The sequence below is a fragment of the Nicotiana tomentosiformis genome, chromosome 7 (assembly GCF_000390325.3).
Source record: "Nicotiana tomentosiformis chromosome 7, ASM39032v3, whole genome shotgun sequence".
In the NCBI taxonomy this organism is placed as follows: Eukaryota; Viridiplantae; Streptophyta; class Magnoliopsida; order Solanales; family Solanaceae; genus Nicotiana; species Nicotiana tomentosiformis.
The window spans coordinates 129746499-129768698 of record NC_090818.1 but is presented as its reverse complement, the minus strand read 5'-3'; the positions used below and the strand labels follow the sequence as shown (position 1 = coordinate 129768698).

General features: G+C 43.0%; 1 protein-coding gene across 1 annotated transcript; it reads left to right on the top strand.

Annotated features, from left to right (window-relative positions):
* The first annotated feature begins 12157 nt into the window (after positions 1 to 12157).
* LOC138896371 (uncharacterized) lies at positions 12158 to 21096 on the top strand. Its single transcript, XM_070181177.1, has 4 exons — positions 12158 to 12398; positions 13325 to 13380; positions 20242 to 20487; positions 20944 to 21096. Exons 1-4 carry the CDS (start codon positions 12158 to 12160, stop codon positions 21094 to 21096), a joined length of 696 nt encoding a protein of 231 aa, XP_070037278.1.
* The last annotated feature ends 1104 nt before the right edge of the window (positions 21097 to 22200 follow it).

The window sequence follows — 22200 nt, the reverse complement described above, 5'->3', positions numbered from 1 at the left end:
TTGTATTGGATCTGAGACAGATACTAGTGGAGGACCTATCATCGCACATCCTCGTTATCCAGGGGCGTAGTGGTGAGCTTCCTTTCTGAGCCGTCCTGCAGCTACCAATGCCTCTTCTTGTATTTTTTTTTATTCTGTCTATTTTTATTTCAGACAGTATTTGAATTTTTTGTATAACCTACTAGATGCTCATACACTTGTGACACCAGATCTTGGCACACACATTGGTTGAATTAAGAGTTGCTTATTCTCTTGGTTATTTTAAATTACTGGTTGGCTTGCCTAGTTGTAGTGTTGGGCGCCATCACGATCTACATGTGAAATTGGGTCTTGACAATATGGTATCAGAGCACTAGGTTCACGTAGGTCTCACAAGTTTTGAGCAGACTTAATAGAGTCTTGCGGATCGTTACGGAGACGTTTGTACTTATCTTCGAGAGCCTATAGGGTGTTAGGAAACTACCTTTCTTCATATTCCATCGTGCAATTGATGTAGTACTAAATATCCTTCTCTTATTCCCTCACAGATTGTGAGAACACGCTCTAATCAGATTCCAAACCAGGGAATAGCTACTCCCCCAGTTGCTAGAGGCCGAGGCAAAGGCCGAAGGAGGGCTCCAGCCCATGGTAGAGGGCGAGGACGTCCCAGGACTGTTTCAGTTATGCCGTCAGTGGGTCTAGCAGAGAATCCCATTATTGAGGAACAGGGTGAGGTGCCTGTGGCAGATCCAGCTCCTGTGGATTTCATATCTGCATCGGGATTTCAGGATGTCATGGGTCGTATGCTGCGGTTCATGGACAATATGACTCAGGCCGGTTTATTTTCGGCAGACCCAGCCACATCTCAGGCGGGCAAGGGAGCACATACCCCTAACGTACAGGCTCATGGACATGCATATGTTGTATATCAGACCCAGGGTGCACTACCCGTAGGTGGAGCCCAGCCACTGGCAGCAGCTACACCTGAGCCCAGGCCAGTTGTAGCCGCTGATCCGCAGAAACTATTGGACAGATGGACTAGACTATATCCTCCTGTCTTTGAGGGTGAGCGACATGAGGATCCCCAGGATTTCATTGATCGGTGCAAGGATAGACTATACAACAAGAGGATATTGGAGTCTAATGGGGTAGACTTTGCTACTTTTCAGCTAGTGGGTAGAGCCCGTAGATGGTGGCAGTCTGATGTTCTTGGCAGATCAGCAGATTCTCCTCCCATTACTTGGGACAGGTTCACCCGTATCTTCTTAGACAGGTATATTCCACCCCCTCAGAGGGAAGAGTTGAGGTTTTAGTTTGAGCAGCTCTAGCAGGGTCAGATATCAGTGACCTATTATGAGGCGAGGTTTTCTGAGTTATCTCGCCATGCACTTATTATACTTCCTAATGAGGCGGAGAGAGCGCGGAGGTTTGTTGTGGGTTTACATACTAGCATTCAAGCCATTATGGCTCGAAAGGTTGAGATGGGCACTTCTTATGAGCTAGTCGTGGAGATAGCCTGGAGGATTGAGGGTGTACGTCAGCGTAGCCGAGAGCAGGTTACTAGAGATAAGCGGTTTAGGTATTCTGGAGAGTTTAAAGGTGCTCCGTCTGGGGGCAAAGGTCAGTTCGTGAGAGGGCAGTCCAGCATGCCCCCATATCCAGCACCACCGCGTCCTCGAGGTGCTCCAGTACGACCCTATCTCAGTGTTATACCAGAGAGTTCTTATCGCCCACCAGCAATTCAGGGTTCTTCTAATGGGTATTCAGGTCACCAGGGCCAGACTTCTAGTCAGCAGCTTATCGCACCGAAAAGTTGTTACGAGTGCGGGGATACCAGTCACATACGAAGATTCTGCCCCAGATTGCAGGGTAGATCAGTGCTGCAGGGTCATCAGCCTATGATTACCGCACCAGTTGCTCCACCAGTAGTCCGACCACCAAGAGGTAGAGGACAGGTGGGTAGGGGCCGTCCTAGAGGTGGAGGTCGGCCAGGCGGAGGCCTGCCAGTTGGCGCTCTAGCTCGGTTCTATGCTTTTCCGGCCAGACTAGATACAGAGGCCTCAGATGTTGTGATTACAAATATTAATTCTGTTTGCGGAAAAGATGCCTCAGTATTATTTTATACAGGATCTACGTATTCATATGTGTCATCTCTATTTTCTCCAATCCTGGATGTTTCTCGTGAGTCCTTGAGTACTCCTGTTTATGTGTCCACTCCTGTGGGCGATTCTGTTGTTGTGAACCGGATCTACCGGTCCTGTATTATTACATTTTGTGGTTATGAAACTAGAGCAGATCTCCTATTGCTTGAGATGTCCGACTTTGAAATTATTCTGGGCATGGATTGGTTATCTCCATATCATGCTATTCTAGATTGTCATGCCAAGACCGTTACCTTGGCTATTCTCGCATTGCCTAAGCTGGAGTGGAAGAGTTCGTCTGATAGTTCATTTAATCGAGTTATTCCTTTTATAAAGGCTCAACACATGGTTGAAAAGGGTTGTTTGGCTTATCTAGCCTATGTTCGGGATACTACTGCAGAGACTCCGACTATTGATTTAGTGCCTGTAGTTCGGTAGTTCTCCAATGTATTTCCTTCAGACCTTCCAGGTATGCCACCTGATCATGATATTGATTTCTGTATTGACTTGGCTCCAGATACCCAGCCTATATCTATCCCACCGTATCGCATGGCTCCAAAAGAATTGAAAGAATTAAAAGGACAGCTTGAGGAGTTACTAGCCAAAGGGTTCGTCAAACTGAGTGTATCGCCTTGGGGTGCACCAGTATTATTTGTGAAGAAGAAGGATGGAACAATGCGGATGTATATTGATTATCGCCAATTGAACAAAGTCACTATTAAGAACAAGTACCCATTCCCACTTATTGATGATCTATTTGACCAGTTGTAGGGTGCTAGGGTGTTCTCTAAGATTGACTTGAGGTCGGGGTACCATCAGTTGAAGATTCGGGATTCGGATGTTCCGAATACTACTTTTTGGACTAGATATGGTCATTATGAGTTTCTGGTGATGTCCTTCGGTTTAACTAACGCCCTGGTAGCATTTATGGACTTGATGAACAGGGTATTCAGGCCATATATTGATTCGTTTGTCATTGTCTTCATTAATGACATCTTGATCTACTCGCGTTGTAAGGAAGAGCATGAGCAGTATATGAGAGTAGTGCTTCAGATGCCGCGGGAACAAAAGTTATATGCTAAGTTCTCTAAATATGAGTTTTGGCTAGAGTCTGTAGCATTTTTGGGGCATATTGTATCGGGCGAGGGTATTGAGGTTGATCCTAAAAGGATTGAGGCAGTTCAGAATTAGCATCGTCCTACTTCAGCGACTGAGATCAGGAGTTTCCTAGGTTTAGCAGGTTATTATCGTCGGTTCATGGAGGGCTTTTCATCTATTGCGGCACCTTTAACCAAATTAACCCAAAAGGGTGATCCGTTCCGATGGTCTGATGATTGTGAGGTGAGCTTTTAGAAGCTCAAGACAGCATTGACTACAACACCAGTGTTAGTGTTGCCTTCCGGTTAGGGGGTGTATACAGTGTATAGTGACGCTTCCCACATTGGTTTGGGTTGTGTATTGATGTAGGAAGGGCGAGTTATTGCATATGCTTCACGTCAGCTGAAGCCCCACGAGAAGAATTATCCAGTATATGATTTGGAATTGGCTGCGATTGATCACGCTCTTAAGATTTGGAGGCATTATCTTTATGGGGTGTCTTGTGAAGTTTACACTGATCATCGCAGTTTGCAGCATTTGTTCAAGCAGGGGGACCTAAATCTGAGACAACGCAGATGGCGTGAAGTTACTAAAGGATTATGATATTACTATTTTGTATCATCCAGGCAAAGCAAATGTGGTTTGCAGACGCCTTGAATAGAAAGGCAGAGAGTATGGGTAGTTTGGCTTTCATTTCAGCAGAGGAGAGGCTGATAGCTTTAGATATTCAGTCCTTGGCCAACAGACTTGTGCGGCTGGATATTTCAGAGCCCAACCGAGTTCTTGCATATGTCGTAGCTCAGTGTTCACTATTTAAACAGATCAAGGCTCGCCAGTATGATGATCCACTCTTAATGGTTCTTCTAGAAACGGTACTACGGGGTAGTGCCAAGGAAGTTACTATTGGAGCGGATGGTATTCTGTGACTCCAGGATCGTCTATGTGTTCCTAATGTGGATGGACTGAGGAAAAAGATCCTAGAGGAAGCACACAACTCTCGGTATTCTATTCATCCAGGTGCTACGAAGATGTATTGTGACCTGAGGCAGCATTATTGGTGGCGACGAATGAAAAATGACATAGTTGAGTATGTAGCTAGGTGTTTGAATTGCCAGCAAGTTAAATACGAACACCAGAGGCCAGGTGGCCTACTTCAGCAGATGACTATACCAGAGTGGAAATGGGAACGCATCACTATGGACTTTGTAGTTGGGTTGCCACGGACCTTGCGGAAGTTTGATGCAGTTTGGGTCATTATTGACAGGTTGACCAAGTCGACACATTTTATTCCTGTTGTGACTAAGTATACTTCAGAAATGTTGGCCAAGATTTATATTCAGGAGATAGTTCGGTTGCATGGTGTGCCAATTTCTATCATATCAGATAGAGGCCCTCAATTTACTTCACATTTCTGGAGAGCAGTACAAAGTGAGTTGGGGACCCGTGTAGAGCTCAGCACAGCCTTTCATCCGCAGACCAACGGGCAATCAGAGCGGACAATTCAGATTTTGGAGGATATGCTCAGGGCATGTGTGATTGACTTTAGAGGTCAGTGGGATCGTTTCTTGCCTTTGGCCGAGTTCTCTTATAATAACAGGTACCAATCCAATATCGAGATGCCTCCATTTGAGGCTTTATATGGTCGGCGATGTCGTTCGCCCATCAGATGGTTTGAGCCCGGTGAGGCTAAATTATATGGTACTGATTTAGTGAAAGATCCCTTGGAAAAGGTAAAGTTGATTCAGGAGCGACTTCATACAGCATAGTCTAGACAGATGAGTTACGCAGATCAGAAAGCGCGAGATTTATCATTTATGATGGGTGAAAAAGTTCTCTTGAAGGTTTCACTGATGAAGGGAATCAAGAGATTCGGGAAGAAGGGCAAGTTGAACCCAAGGTTTATAGGCCCATTTGAGGTGTTGAGACGAGTTGGGGAGGTTGCTTATGAGCTTGCATTGCTTCCCAACCTATCGGGAGTTCATCCGGTTTTCCATGTATCTATGCTACGAAAGTATCATGCCGACCTATCACATGTGTTAGACTTCAGCACAGTTTAGCTAGATAATAGCTTGGGTTATGAAGAGGAGCCGGTTTCCATTGTTGATAAACATGTTAGCCAGTTGAGTTCCAAGAGGATTTTACAGTAAAAGTCTAGTGGAGGGGCCAACCAGTCAAGGAACCGACTTGGGTGGCCGAGAAAAACTTGCGGAGCAGATATCCACACTTATTCAGCACTTCAGGTATAATTCTAAACCCGTTCGAGGACGAACGGTTATTTAAGAGGTGGAGAATGTGATGACCTAAAATATCATCTTTAAATTTATTAATTAATTCTGTGTTCTAAGACCTCGAAAAGCACTATTAATCGTTCCTTGACTTACGTGCGCAGTTCGTAAAAATTTTCGAAAAGTTTTTATGTGAAAAACGGATTAAAATATGAATTAGAGCTTTAAAACTCAACTGAGTTGACTATGGTCAATATTTTAAGCAAACGGACTCGAATCAGTATTTTGACAGTTTCGGTAGGTCCATATCGTGATTGGGGACTTGGGCGTATGCCCAGAATCAAATTCCGAGGTCCCTAACCCGAGATATGGAATCTTGATAAAAAATTAAAAGTTTAAGTTCAAATAGTGAGCGGATGTTGAATTATGTGCAAATGACCTCGGAATAGAATTTTGATGATTCCAACAGTTCCGTATGGTGATTTTGGACTTAGAAGCGTGATCAGAATTTTATTTGGAAGTCCGTAGTAAATTTAGGCTTGCAATGGCTAAAAATAAGAATTTAAGTTTGGAAGTTTGACCGGGGAGTTGAATTTTTGATATCGGAGTCGGAATCCAGGTCCAAAAATTTTCATAGCTTCGTTGTGTCATTTATGACTTGTGTGCAAAAGTTGAGATCAATTGGAGTTGATTTGATAGGTTTCGACATTGAATGTGGAAGTTGGAAATTCTAAGTTTCATTAAGATTGAATTAGAGCGTAATTCATTGTTTTAGCGTCGTTTTAGGTGATTTGAGGTTTAAATAAGTTCGTATGATATTTTAGGACTTGTTGGTATATTTGGTTGAGGTCCCGAGGACCTCGGGTGAGTTTCGAATAGTTAACAGATCAAAAGTTGGACTTAAAGGACTTAAAGGCAGCTGCAACTTTTCCTCTTCTGTTGGATATTCTAGGCTGTGATCGAGCCTAGATATCGAGCTCATGTATCGAGCCCAGGGTTGACGAGGCTCAGGATCGAGCTTGATATCGAAGCCACGATCGAAGTTCCAACTCGAGGACATGATCGAAGGCAAGGCTCGAGGGCCAGGATCGAGACCCATGCTCGATGCCCTGATCGAAGGCACATGCTCGATGCCCTGATTGAAGGCACATGCTCGATGCCCTGATCGAAGGCCCAGCCTCGATGCCCTGATCGAAGGCCCAGCCTCGATGCCATGATCGAGGCCATGACCGAGGTCCAGAATCGAGCCTGTGATTGAAGCCACGATCGAGGACCAGTTCCGAAGGCTGTCTGGGCAGTTTTATATAAAGAAGGCATTCGTCCCATTCTCCATTTTTAATAAATTGGAGCTTGAGCAGAGGCGATTTTAGATAGATTTCAAGGAAAGACATTGGTGTAAGTTATTATAACTCGGATTTTGTCTATATACACAAATATATCATTGTTTTTACCTTTTAATTAGTGTTTTGAGATTGAAATTTGGGAAGTATTTAGAAACGAATTTTTTGAGATTTCGGTATCGATTTGGAGTCGGATTTGAGTGAAACTGGTATGGGTGGACTCGTAATTGAATGGGTTGTCGAATTTCGTAACTTTCGTCGGATTCCAAGATGTGGGCCCCACGAACGCATTTTTAATTAATTTTGGGATTTTTATTGAAAATATAGTATTTCCTTATAGAATTGATTCCTATAAATTTTAGTGATTGTATAGAATTATTTTTGGTTAGATTCGAGCCAATCGAAGTTGGACAATCGAGGAAAAGGCCTACTAGTGGATTAAATTGGAGCAAGACGAGGTAAGTCTCTTGTCTAATCTTGTGAGGGGGAAATTACTCCATAGGTGATTAAATTAAATAATTGTTGCTAATTGTGAGAAAAACGTACGCAGAGGTGACGAGAATCCGTGCGTAGCTACTAGTAAATATTAAAGTCCGGATAGTTTAGGATTCAAAGCATGAATTACTTGTGTAAATTGTATTCTTTGTTTAATTAATATTATTTGATCTATATATATATATATATATTGTGAATTAGCTACTAGTAAATATTAAAGTCCGGATAGTTTAGGATTCAAAGCATGAATTACTTGTGTAAATTGTATTCTTTGTTTAATTAATATTATTTGATCTATATATATATATATATATATATATATATATATTGTGAATTGTTAGGGAAGATATTAAAGGATGAAAATCTCATATGCTTAAATTTTCTGTTTAAATTGATTAATTGTTAAGCGAAATTATTCTTCCTCTGGAATTTATCTTATAATAAATATACTCTCATTCCAGAGGTACATAAGAAAACATCCTCCTTTCTTGTGGAGCGGGCCGAACGCCTCGGCAGGATAGATGCATCTATAGATCATGTCGCACGTCCCTCGGCAGTGTACACGACACTCTAGATCGGGCCGAACGACCTCGACAGAAATCGTGCTTAATAATAATAATAATTACACGATACTTGGATCATTTATTGCAGCTTGTAAAGCTATTTGATAAGTTTAAAATTTATTGGAATTGAATTGCAGCTTGTAAAGTTATATGATAAATTGAAAATTTTATTGAAATTGAAGGATTCAATTAATAGATTGGAAATTGTTGCATTTGAAGGATTTTTATTATTTCTACTAATTGAATAAAATTATTGTTAACTCTGTGAATCATGCTGATTTGAATAATTATAATTTATTCCATTTATTATTGTTGACCCTTAGTGAGTGTCAAAGTCGGTCATCTCGTCTCTACCACTTTGAGATTGGGCTTGATATTTACTGGGTGCACGTTGTTTACGTACTCATGCTACACTTGCTGCACTTTTTGTATTGGATCTGAGACAGATACTAGTGGAGGACCTATCATCGCACATCCTCGTTATCCAGGGGCGTAGTGGTGAGCTTCCTTTCTGAGCCGTCCTGCAGCTACCAATGCCTCTTCTTGTATTTTTTTTTATTCTGTCTATTTTTATTTCAGACAGTATTTGAATTTTTTGTATAACCTACTAGATGCTCATACACTTGTGACACCAGGTCTTGGCACACACATTGGTTGAATTAAGAGTTGCTTATTCTCTTGGTTATTTTAAATTACTGGTTGGCTTGCCTAGCTGTAGTGTTGGGCGCCATCACGATCTACATGTGAAATTGGGTCTTGACAATATGGTATCAGAGCACTAGGTTCACGTAGGTCTCACAAGTTTTGAGCAGACTTAATAGAGTCTTGCGGATCGTTACGGAGACGTTTGTACTTATCTTCGAGAGCCTATAGGGTGTTAGGAAACTACCTTTCTTCATATTCCATCGTGCAATTGATGTAGTACTAAATATCCTTCTCTTATTCCCTCACAGATTGTGAGAACACGCTCTAATCAGATTCCAAACCAGGGAATAGCTACTCCCCCAGTTGCTAGAGGCCGAGGCAAAGGCCGAAGGAGGGCTCCAGCCCGTGGTAGAGGGCGAGGACGTCCCAGGACTGTTCCAGTTATGCCGTCAGTGGGTCCAGCAGAGAATCCCATTATTGAGGAACAGGGTGAGGTGCCTGTGGCAGATCCAGCTCCTGTGGATTTCATATCTGCATCGGGATTTCAGGATGTCATGGGTCGTATGCTGCGGTTCATGGACAATATGACTCAGGCCGGTTTATTTCCGGCAGACCCAGCCACATCTCAGGCGGGCAAGGGAGCACATACCCCTAACGTACAGGCTCATGGACATGCATATGTTGTATATCAGACCCAGGGTGCACTACCCGTGGGTGGAGCCCAGCCACTGGCAGCAGCTACACCTGAGCCCAGGCCAGTTGTAGCCGCTGATCCGCAGAAACTATTGGACAGATGGACTAGACTATATCCTCCTGTCTTTGAGGGTGAGCGACATGAGGATCCCCAGGATTTCATTGATCGGTGCAAGGATAGACTATACAACAAGAGGATATTGGAGTCTAATGGGGTAGACTTTGCTACTTTTCAGCTAATGGGTAGAGCCCGTAGATGGTGGCAGTCTGATGTTCTTGGCAGATCAGTAGATTCTCCTCCCATTACTTGGGACAGGTTCACCCGTATCTTCTTAGACAGGTATATTCCACCCCCTCAGAGGGAAGAGTTGAGGTTTTAGTTTGAGCAGCTCTAGCAGGGTCAGATATCAGTGACCGATTATGAGGCGAGGTTTTCTGAGTTATCTCGCCATGCACTTATTATACTTCCTAATGAGGCGGAGAGAGCGCGGAGCTTTGTTGTGGGTTTACATACTAGCATTCAAGCCACTATGGCTCGAAAGGTTGAGATGGGCACTTCTTATGAGCTAGTCGTGGAGATAGCCTGGAGGATTGAGGGTGTACGTCAGCGTAGCCGAGAGCAGGTTACTAGAGATAAGCGGTTTAGGTATTCTGGAGAGTTTAGAGGTGCTCCGTCTGGGGGCAAAGGTCAGTTCGTGAGAGGGCAGTCCAGCATGCCCCCATATCCAGCACCACCGCGTCCTCGAGGTGCTCCAGTACGACCCTATCTCAGTGTTATACCAGAGAGTTCTTATCGCCCACCAGCAATTCAGGGTTCTTCTAATGGGTATTCAAGTTACCAGGGCCAGACTTCTAGTCAGCAGCTTATCGCACCGAAAAATTGTTACGAGTGCGGGGATCCCAGTCACATACGAAGATTCTGCCCCAGACTGCAGGGTAGATCAGTGCTGCAGGGTCATCAGCCTATGATTACCGCACCAGTTGCTCCACCAGTAGTCCGACCACTAAGAGGTAGAGGACAGGTGGGTAGGGGCCATCCTAGAGGTGGAGGTCGGCCAGGCGGAGGCCAGCCAGTTGGCGCTCTAGCTCGGTTCTATGCTTTTCCGGCCAGACTAGATGCAGAGGCCTCAGATGCTGTGATTACAAATATTAATTCTGTTTGCGGAAAAGATGCCTCAGTATTATTTGATACAGGATCTACGTATTCATATGTGTCATCTCTATTTTCTCCAATCCTGGATGTTTCTCGTGAGTCCTTGAGTACTCCTGTTTATGTGTCCAATCCTGTGGGTGATTCTGTTGCTGTGAACCGGATCTACCGGTCCTGTATTATTACATTTTATTATTATGAAACTAGAGCAGATCTCCTATTGCTTGAGATGACCGACTTTGAAATTATTCTGGGCATGGATTGGTTATCTCCATATCATGCTATTCTATATTGTCATGCCAAGACAGTTACCTTGGCTATTCCCGCATTGCCTAAGCTGGAGTGGAAGGGTTCGTCTGATAGTTCATTTAATCGAGTTATTCCTTTTATAAAGGCTCAACACATGGCTGAAAAGGGTTGTTTGGCTTATCTAGCCTATGTTCGGGAAACTACTGTAGAGACTCCGACTATTGATTTAGTGCCTGTAGTTCGGTAGTTCTCCGATGTATTTCCTTCAGATCTTCCAGGTATGCCACCTGATCATGATATTGATTTCTGTATTGACTTGGCTCCAGATACCCAGCCTATATCTATCCCACCGTATCGCATGGCTCCAAAAGAATTGAAAGAATTAAAAGAACAGCTTGAGTAGTTACTAGCCAAAGGGTTCGTCAGACTGAGTGTATCGCCTTGGGGTGCACCAGTATTATTTGTGAAGAAGAAGGATGGAACAATGCGGATGTGTATTGATTATCGCCAATTGAACAAAGTCACTATTAAGAACAAGTACCCATTGCCACTTATTGGTGATCTATTTGACCAGTTGTAGGGTGCTAGCGTGTTCTCTAAGATTGACTTGAGGTCGGGGTACCATCAGTTGAAGATTCGGGATTCGGATGTTCCGAATACTACTTTTTGGACTAGATATGGTCATTATGAGTTTCTGGTGATGTCCTTCGGTTTAACTAACGCCCTGGCAGCATTTATGGATTTGATGAACAGGGTATTCAGGCCATATATTGATTCGTTTGTCATTGTATTCATTAATGACATCTTGATCTACTCGTGCTGTAAGGAAGAGCATGAGCAGCATATGAGAGTAGTGCTTCAGACGCCGCGGGAACAAAAGTTATATGCTAAGTTCTCTAAATGTGAGTTTTGGCTAGAGTCTGTAGCATTTTTGGGGCATATTGTATTGGGCGAGGGTATTGAGGTTGATCCTAAAAGGATTGAGGCAGTTCAGAATTGGCATCGTCCTACTTCGGCGACTGAGATCAGGAGTTTCCTAGGTTTAGCAGGTTATTATCGTCGGTTCATGGAGGGCTTTTCATCTATTGCGGCACCTTTGACCAAATTAACCCAAAAAGGTGCTCTGTTCTGATGGTCTGATGATTGTGAGGTGAGCTTTTAGAAGCTCAAGACAGCATTGACTACAACACCAGTGTTAGTGTTGCCTTCCGGTTAGGGGGTGTATACAGTGTATAGTGACGCTTCCCACGTTGGTTTGGGTTGTGTATTGATGTAGGAAGGGCGAGTTATTGCATATGCTTCACGTCAGCTGAAGCCCCACGAGAAGAATTATCCAGTATATGATTTGGAATTGGCTGCGATTGATCACGCTCTTAAGATTTGGAGGCATTATCTTTATGGGGTGTCTTGTGAAGTTTACACTGATCATCGCAGTTTGCAGCATTTGTTCAAGCAGAGGGACCTAAATCTGAGACAATGCAGATGGCTTGAGTTACTAAAAGAGTATGATATTACTATTTTGTATCATCCAGGCAAAGCAAATGTGGTTGCAGACGCCTTGAGTAGAAAGGCAGAGAGTATGGGTAGTTTGGCTTTCATTTCAGCAGAGGAGAGGCTGATAGCTTCAGATATTCAGTCCTTGGCCAACAGACTTATGCAGCTGGATATTTCAGAGCCCAACCGAGTTCTTGCATATGTCGTAGCTCAGTGTTCACTATTTGAACAGATCAAGGCTCGCCAGTATGAAGATCCACTCTTAACGGTTCTTCAAGAAACGGTACTACGGGGTAGTGCCAAGGAAGTTACTATTGGAGCGGATGGTATTCTGTGACTCCAAGATCGTCTATGTGTTCCTAATGTGGATGGACTGAGGAAAAAGATCCTAGAAGAAGCACACAACTCTCGGTATTCTATTCATCCAGGTGCTATGAAGATGTATTGTGAACTGAGGCAGCATTATTGGTGGCGACGAATGAAAAATGACATAGTTGAGTATGTAGCTAGGTGTTTGAATTGCCAGCAAGTTAAATACGAACACCAGAGGCCAGGTGGCCTACTTCAGCAGATGACTATACCAGAGTGGAAATGGGAACGCATCACTATGGACTTTGTAGTTGGGTTGCCACGGACCTTGCGGAAGTTTGATTCAGTTTGGGTCATTATTGACAGGTTGACCAAGTCGACACATTTTATTCCTGTTGTGACTAAGTATACTTCAGAAATGTTGGCCAAGATTTATATTCAGGAGATAGTTCGGTTGCATGGTGTGCCAATTTCTATCATATCAGATAGAGGCCCTCAATTTACTTCACATTTCTGGAGAGCAGTACAAAGTGAGTTGGGGACCCGTGTAGAGCTCAGCACAGCCTTTCATCCGCAGACCAACGGGCAATCAGAGCGGACAATTCAGATTTTGGAGGATATGCTCAGGGCATGTGTGATTGACTTTAGAGGTCAGTGGGATCGTTTCTTGCCTTTGGCCGAGTTCTCTTATAATAACAGGTACCAATCCAATATCGAGATGCCTCCATTTGAGGCTTTATATGGTCGGCGATGTCGTTCGCCCATCAGATGGTTTGAGCCCGGTGAGGCTAAATTATATGGTACTGATTTAGTGAAAGATCCCTTGGAAAAGGTAAAGTTGATTCAGGAGCGACTTCATACAGCATAGTCTAGACAGATGAGTTACGCAGATCAGAAAGCGCGAGATTTATCATTTATGATGGGTGAAAAAGTTCTCTTGAAGGTTTCACTGATGAAGGGAATCAAGAGATTCGGGAAGAAGGGCAAGTTGAACCCAAGGTTTATAGGCCCATTTGAGGTGTTGAGACGAGTTGGGGAGGTTGCTTATGAGCTTGCATTGCTTCCCAACCTATCGGGAGTTCATCCGGTTTTCCATGTATCTATGCTACGAAAGTATCATGCCGACCTATCACATGTGTTAGACTTCAGCACAGTTTAGCTAGATAATAGCTTGGGTTATGAAGAGGAGCCGGTTTCCATTGTTGATAAACATGTTAGCCAGTTGAGTTCCAAGAGGATTTTACAGTAAAAGTCTACTGGAGGGGCCAACCAGTCAAGGAACCGACTTGGGTGGCCGAGAAAAACATGCAGAGCAGATATCCACACTTATTCAGCACTTCAGGTATAATTCTAAACCCGTTCGAGGACGAACGGTTATTTAAGAGGTGGAGAATGTGATGACCCAAAATATCATCTTTAAATTTATTAATTAATTCTGTGTTCTAAGACCTCGAAAAGCACTATTAATCATTCCTTGACTTACGTGCGCAGTTCGTAAAAATTTTTGAAAAGTTTTTATGTGAAAAACGGATTAAAATGTGAATTAGAGCTTTAAAACTCAACTGAGTTGACTATGGTCAATATTTTAAGCAAACGGACTCGAATCAGTGTTTTGACAGTTTCGGTAGGTCCATATCGTGATTGGGGACTTGGGCGTATGCCCAGAATCAAATTCCGAGGTCCCGAACCCGAGATATGGAATCTTGATAAAAAATTAAAAGTTTAAGTTCAAATAGTGAGCGGATGTTGAATTATGTGCAAATGACCTCGGAATAGAATTTTGATGATTCCAACAGTTCCGTATGGTGATTTTGGACTTAGAAGCGTGATCAGAATTTTATTTGGAAGTCCGTAGTAAATTTAGGCTTGCAATGGCTAAAAATAAGAATTTAAGTTTGGAAGTTTGACCGGGGAGTTGAATTTTTGATATCGGAGTCGGAATCCAGGTCCAAAAATTTTCATAGCTTCGTTGTGTCATTTATGACTTATGTGCAAAATTTGAGATCAATTGGAGTTGATTTGATAGGTTTCGACATTGAATGTGGAAGTTGGAAATTCTAAGTTTCATTAAGATTGAATTAGAGCGTAATTCATTGTTTTAGCGTCGTTTTAGGTGATTTGAGGTTTAAATAAGTTCGTATGATATTTTAGGACTTGTTGGTATATTTGGTTGAGGTCCCGAGGACCTCGGGTGAGTTTCGAATAGTTAACAGATCAAAAGTTGGACTTAAAGGACTTAAAGGCAGCTGCAACTTTTCCTCTTCTGTTGGATATTCTAGGCTGTGATCGAGCCTAGATATCGAGCTCATGTATCGAGCCCAGGGTTGACGAGGCTCAGGATCGAGCTTGATATCGAAGCCACGATCGAAGTTCCAACTCGAGGACATGATCGAAGGCAAGGCTCGAGGGCCAGGATCGAGACCCATGCTCGATGCCCTGATCGAAGGCACATGCTCGATGCCCTGATTGAAGGCACATGCTTGATGCCCTGATCGAAGGCCCAGCCTCGATGCCCTGATCGAAGGCCCAGCCTCGATGCCATGATCGAGGCCATGACCGAGGTCCAGACTCGAGCCTGTGATCGAAGCCACGATCGAGGACCAGTTCCGAAGGCTGTCTGGGCAGTTTTATAAAAAGAAGGCATTCGTCCCATTCTCCATTTTTAATAAATTGGAGCTTGAGCAGAGGCGATTTTAGATAGATTTTCAAGGAAAGACATTGGTGTAAGTTATTATAACTCGCATTTTGTCTATATACACAAATATATCATTGTTTTCACCTTTTAATTAGTGTTTTGAGATTGAAATTTGGGAAGTATTTAAAAACGAATTTTTTGAGATTTCGGTATCGATTTGGAGTCGGATTTGAGTGAAACTGGTATGGGTAGACTCGTAATTGAATGGGTTGTCGGATTTCGTAACTTTCGTCGGATTCCGAGATGTGGGCCCCACGAACGAATTTTTAATTAATTTTGGGATTTTTATTGAAAATATAGTATTTCCTTATAGAATTGATTCCTATAAATTTTAGTGATTGTATAGAATTATTTTTGGTTAGATTCGAGCCAATCGAAGTTGGACAATCGAGGAAAAGACCTACTAGTGGATTAAATTGGAGCAAGACGAGGTAAGTCTCTTGTCTAATCTTGTGAGGGGGAAATTACTCCATAGGTGATTAAATTAAATAATTGTTGCTAATTGTGGGAAAAACGTACGCACGAGGTGACGAGAGTCCGTGCGTAGCTACTAGTAAATGTTAAAGTCCGGATAGTTTAAGATTCAAAGCATGAATTACTTGTGTAAATTGTATTCTTTGTTTAATTAATATTATTTGATCTATATATATATATATATATTGTGAATTGTTAGGGAAGATATTAAAGGATGAAAATCTCATATGCTTAAATTTTTTGTTTACATTGATTAATTATTAAGAGAAATTGTTCTTCCTCCGGAATTTATCTTATAATAAATATACTCTCATTCCGGAGGTACATAAGAAAATATCCTCCTTTCTTGTGGAGCGGGCCGAACGCCTCGGCAGGATAGACGCATCTATAGATCATGTCGCACGTCCCTCGGCAGTGTACACGACACTCTAGATCGGGCCGAACGACCTCGACAGAAATCATGCTTAATAATAATAATAATTACACGATACTTGGATCGTTTATTGCAGCTTGTAAAGCTATTTGATAAGTTGGAAATTTATTGGAATTGAGTTGCAGCTTGTAAAGTTATTTGATAAATTGAAAATTTTATTGAAATTGAAGGATTCAATTAATAGATTGAAAATTGTTGCATTTGAAGGATTTTTATTATTTCTACTAATTGAATAAAATTATTATTAATTCTGTGAATCATGCTGATTTGAATAATTATAATTTATTCCATTTATTACTATTGACCCTTAGTGAGTGTCAAAGTCGGCCATTTCGTCTCTACCACTTCGAGATTAGGCTTGATACTTACTGGGTACACATTGTTTACATACTCATGCTACACTTGCTGCACTTTTTGTGCAGGATCTGAGACAGATACTAATGGAGGACCTATCATCGCACATCCTCGTTATCCAGGGGCGTAGTGGTGAGCTGCCTTTCTGAGCCGTCCTGTAGCTACCAATGCCTCTTCTTGTATTTTTTTTTATTCTGTCTATTTTTATTTCAGACAGTATTTGAATTTTTTGTATAACCTACTAGATGCTCATACACTTGTGACACCAGGTCTTCGCACACACATTGGTTGAATTAAGAGTTGCTTATTCTCTTGGTTATTTTAAATTACTGGTTGGCTTGCCTAGCTGTAGTGTTGGGCGCCATCACGACCTACAGGTGAAATTGGGTCTTGACAATATGGTATCAGAGCACTAGGTTCACGTAGGTCTCACAAGTTTTGAGCAGACTTAATAGAGTCTTGCGGATCGTTACGGAGACGTTTGTACTTATCTTCGAGTGCCTATAGGGTGTTAGGAAACTACCTTTCTTCATATTCCATCGTGCAATTGATGTAGTACAAAATAACCTTCTCTTATTCCCTCACAGATTGTGAGAACACGCTCTAATCAGATTCCAGACCAGGAAAGAGCTACTCCCCCAGTTGCTAGAGGCTGAGGCAAAGGCCGAGGGAGGGCTCCAGCCCGTGGTAGAGGGCAAGGACGTCCCAGGACTGTTCCAGTTATGCCGCCAGTGGGTCCAGCAGAGAATCCCATTATTGAGGAACAGGGTGAGGTGCCTGTGACAGATCCAGCTCCGGTGGATTTCACATCTGCATCGAGATTTCAAGATGTCATGGGTCGTATGCTGCGGTTTATGGACAATATGACTCAGGCCGGTTTATTTCCGGCAGACCCAGCCATATCTCAGGCGGGCAAGAGAGCACATACCCCTACCGTACAGGCTCATGGACAGGCATATGTTGTATATCAGACCCAGGGTGCACTACCCGTGGGTGGAGCCCAGCCAGTGGCAGCAGCTACACCTGAGCCCAGGCCAGTTGTAGCCGCTGATCCGCAGAAACTATTGGACAGATGGACTAGACTACATCCTCCTGTATTTGGGGGTGAGCGACATGAGGATCCCCAGGATTTCATTGATCGGTGCAAGGATAGACTATACAACATGAGGATATTGGAGTCTCATGGGGTAGACTTTGCTACTTTTCAGCTAGTGGGCAGAGCCCGTAGATGGTGGTAGTCTGATGTTCTTGGCAGATCAGCAGATTCTCCTCCCATTACTTGGGACAGGTTCACCCGTATCTTCTTAGACAGGTATATTCCACCCCCTCAGAGGGAAGAGTTGAGGTTTCAGTTTGAGTAGCTCTAGCAGGGTCAGATATCAGTGACCGATTATGAGGCAAGGTTTTCTGAGTTATCTCGCCATGCACTTATGATACTTCCTAATGAGGCGGAGAGAGCGCGGAGGTTTGTTGTGGGTTTACATACTGGCATTCAAGCCACTATGGCTTGAGAGGTTGAGATGGGCACTTCTTATGAGCTAGTCGTGGAGATAGGCTGGAGGATTGATGGTGTACGTCAGCGTAGCTGAGAGCAAGTTACTAGAGATAAGCGGTTTAGGTATTCTGGAGAGTTTAAAGGTGCTCCATCTGGGGGCAAAGGTCAGTTCGTGAGAGGGCAGTCCAGCAGGCCCCCATATCCAGCACCACCGCATCCTCGAGGTGCTCCAGTGCGACCCTATCTCAGTGTTATACCAGAGAGTTCTTATCGCCCACCAGCAATTCAGGGTTCTTCTAATGGGTATTCAGGTCACCAGGGCCAGACTTCTAGTCAGCAGCTTATCGCACCCAAAAGTTGTTACGAGTGCGGGGATCCCAGTCACATACGAAGATTCTGCCCCAGACTGCAGGGTAGATCAGTGCTGCAGGATCATCAGCCTATGATTACCGCACCAGTTGCTCCACCAGTAATCCGACCACCAAGAGGTAGAGGACAGGTGGGTAGGGGCCATCCTAGAGGTGGAGGTCGGCCAGGCGGAGGCCAGCTAGTTGGCGCTCTAGCTCGGTTCTATGCTTTTTCGGCCAGACTAGATGCAGAGGCCTCAGATGCTGTGATTACAAATATTAATTCTGTTTGCGGAAAAGATGCCTCAGTATTATTTGATACAGGATCTACGTATTCATATGTGTCATCTCTATTTTCTCCAATCCTGGATATTTCTCGTGAGTCCTTGAGTACTCCTGTTTATGTGTCCACTCCTGTGGGTGATTCTATTGTTGTGAACCGGATCTACCGATCGTGTATTATTACATTTTGTGGTTATGAAACTAGAGCAGATCTCCTATTGCTTGAGATGACCGACTTTGAAATTATTCTGGGCATGGATTGGTTATCACCATATCATGCTATTCTATATTGTCATGCCAAGATAGTTACCTTGGCTATTCCCGCATTGCCTAAGCTGGAGTGGAAGGGTTCGTCTGATAGTTCATTTAATCGAGTTATTCCTTTTATAAAGGCTCAACACATGGTTGAAAAGGGTTGTTTGGCTTATCTAGCCTATGTTCGGGATACTACTGCAGAGACTCCGACTATTGATTTAGTGCCTGTAGTTCGGTAGTTCTCCGATGTATTTCCTTCAGATCTTCCAGGTATGCCACCTGATCATGATATTGATTTCTGTATTGACTTGGCTCCAGATACCCAGCCTATATCTATCCCACCGTATCGCATGGCTCCAAAAGAATTGAAAGAATTAAAAGAACAGCTTGAGGAGTTACTAGCCAAAGGGTTCGTCAGACTGAGTGTATCGCCTTGGGGTGCACCAGTATTATTTGTGAAGAAGAAGGATGGAACAATGCGGATGTGTATTGATTATCGCTAATTGAACAAAGTCACTATTAAGAACAAGTACCCATTGCCACTTATTGATGATCTATTTGACCAGTTGTAGGGTGCTAGGGTGTTCTCTAAGATTGACTTGAGGTCGGGGTACCATCAGTTGAAGATTCGGGATTCGGATGTTCCGAATACTACTTTTTGGACTAAATATGGTCATTATGAGTTTCTGGTGATGTCCTTTGGTTTAACTAACGCCCTGCCAGCATTTATGGATTTGATGAACAGGGTATTCAGGCCATATATTGATTCGTTTGTCATTGTCTTCATTAATGACATCTTGATCTACTCGCGCTGTAAGGAAGAGCATGAGCAGCATATGAGAGTAGTGCTTCAGACGCCTCGGGAACAAAAGTTATATGCTAAGTTCTCTAAATGTGAGTTTTGGCTAGAGTTTGTAGCATTTTTGGGGCATATTGTATCGGGCGAGGGTATTGAGGTTGATCCTAAAAGGATTGAGGCAGTTCAGAATTGGCATCGTCCTACTTCGGCGACTGAGATGAGGAGTTTCCTAGGTTTAGTAGGTTATTATCGTCGGTTCATGGAGGGCTTTTCATCTATTGTGGCACCTTTGACCAAATTAACCCAAAAGGGTGCTCCGTTCCGATGGTCTGATGATTGTGAGGTGAGCTTTTAGAAGCTCAAGATAGCATTGACTACAATACCAGTGTTAGTGTTGCCTTCCGGTTAGGGGGTGTATACAGTGTATAGCGACGCTTCCCACGTTGGTTTGGGTTGTGTATTGATGTAGGAAGGGCGAGTTATTGCATATGCTTCACGTCAACTGAAGCCCCACGAGAAGAATTATCCAGTATATGATTTGGAATTGGCTGCGATTGATCACGCTCTTAAGATTTGGAGGCATTATCTTTATGGGGTATCTTGTGAAGTTTACACTGATCATCGCAGTTTGCAACATTTGTTCAAGCAGAAGGACCTAAATCTGAGACAACGCAGATGGCTTGAAGTTACTAAAAGATTATGATATTACTATTTTGTATCATCCAGGCAAAGCAAATGTGGTTTGCAGACGCCTTGAATAGAAAGGCAGAGAGTATGGGTAGTTTGGCTTTCATTTCAGCAGAGGAGAGGCTGATAGCTTTAGATATTCAGTCCTTGGCCAACAGACTTGTGCGGCTGGATATTTCAGAGCCCAACCGAGTTCTTGCATATGTCGTAGCTCAGTGTTCACTATTTGAACAGATCAAGGCTCGCCAGTATGATGATCCACTCTTAATGGTTCTTCTAGAAACGGTACTACGGGGTAGTGCCAAGGAAGTTACTATTGGAGCGGATGGTATTCTGTGACTCCAGGATCGTCTATGTGTTCCTAATGTGGATGGACTGAGGAAAAAGATCCTAGAGGAAGCACACAACTCTCGGTATTCTATTCATCCAGGTGCTACGAAGATGTATTGTGACCTGAGGCAGCATTATTGGTGGCGACGAATGAAAAATGACATAGTTGAGTATGTAGCTAGGTGTTTGAATTGCCAGCAAGTTAAATACGAACACCAGAGGCCAGGTGGCCTACTTCAGCAGATGACTATACCAGAGTGAAAATGGGAACGCATCACTATGGACTTTGTAGTTGGGTTGCCACGGACCTTGCGGAAGTTTGATTCAGTTTGGGTCATTATTGACAGGTTGACCAAGTCGCCACATTTTATTCCTGTTGTGACTAAGTATACTTCAGAAATGTTGGCCCAGATTTATATTCAGGAGATAGTTCGGTTGCATGGTGTGCCAATTTCTATCATATCAGATAGAGGCCCTCAATTTACTTCACATTTCACTGATGAAGGGAATCAAGAGATTCGGGAAGAAGGGCAAGTTGAACCCAAGGTTTATAGGCCAATTTGAGGTGTTGAGACGAGTTGGGGAGGTTGCTTATGAGCTTGCATTGCTTCCCAGCCTATCGGGAGTTCATCCGATTTTTCATGTATCTATGCTACGAAAGTATCATGCCGACCTATCACATGTGTTAGACTTCAGCACAGTTTAGCTAGATAATAGCTTGGGTTATGAAGAGGAGCCGGTTTCCATTGTTGATAAACAGGTTAGCCAGTTGAGTTCCAAGAGGATTTTACAGTAAAAGTCTAGTGGATGGGCCAACCAGTCAAGGAACCGACTTGGGTGGCCGAGAAAAATATGTGGAGCAGATATCCACACTTATTCAGCACTTCAGGTATAATTCTAAACCCGTTCGAGGACGAACGGTTATTTAAGAGGTGGAGAATGTGATGACCCAAAATATCATCTTTAAATTTAATAATTAATTCTGTGTTCTAAGACCTCGAAAAGCACTATTAATCATTCCTTGACTTGCGTGCGCAGTTCGTAAAAATTTTCGAAAAGTTTTTATGTGAAAAACGGATTAAAATGTGAATTAGAGCTTTAAAACTCAACTGAGTTGACTATGGTCAATATTTTAAGCAAACGGACTCGAATCAGTATTTTGACAGTTTCTGTAGGTCCATATCGTGATTGGGGACTTGGGCGTATGCCCAGAATCAAATTCCGAGGTCCCTAACCCGAGATATGGAATCTTGATAAAAAATTAAAAGTTTAAGTTCAAATAGTGAGCGGATGTTGAATTATGTGCAAATGACCCCGGAATAGAATTTTGATGATTCCAACAGTTCCGTATGGTGATTTTGGACTTAGGGGCGTGATCAGAATTTTATTTGGAAGTCCGTAGTAAATTTAAGCTTGAAATGGCTAAAAATAAGAATTTAAGTTTGGAAGTTTGACCGGGGAGTTGACTTTTTGATATCGGAGTCGGAATCCAGGTCCGAAAATTTTCATAGCTTCGTTATGTCATTTATGACTTGTGTGCAAAATTTGAGATCAATTGGAGTTGATTTGATAGGTTTCGACATCGAATGTGGAAGTTGGAAATTCTAAGTTTCATTAAGATTGAATTAGAGCGTAATTCATTGTTTTAGCGTCGTTTTAGGTGATTTG

What these genes read in the sequence shown, in the direction of transcription:
- LOC138896371 (XM_070181177.1), top strand. Translation starts at nt 12,158, where the DNA reads ATGGGTAGTTTGGCTTTCATTTCAGCAGAGGAGAGGCTGATAGCTTCA. An exon ending in AAGGGCAAGTTGAACCCAAG is followed by an intron (nt 13,381 to 20,241) that starts GTTTATAGGCCC and finishes TGTATCATCCAG; the next exon opens with GCAAAGCAAATGTGGTTTGC. An exon ending in TAATGGTTCTTCTAGAAACG is followed by an intron (nt 20,488 to 20,943) that starts GTACTACGGGGT and finishes ATGTTGGCCCAG; the next exon opens with ATTTATATTCAGGAGATAGT.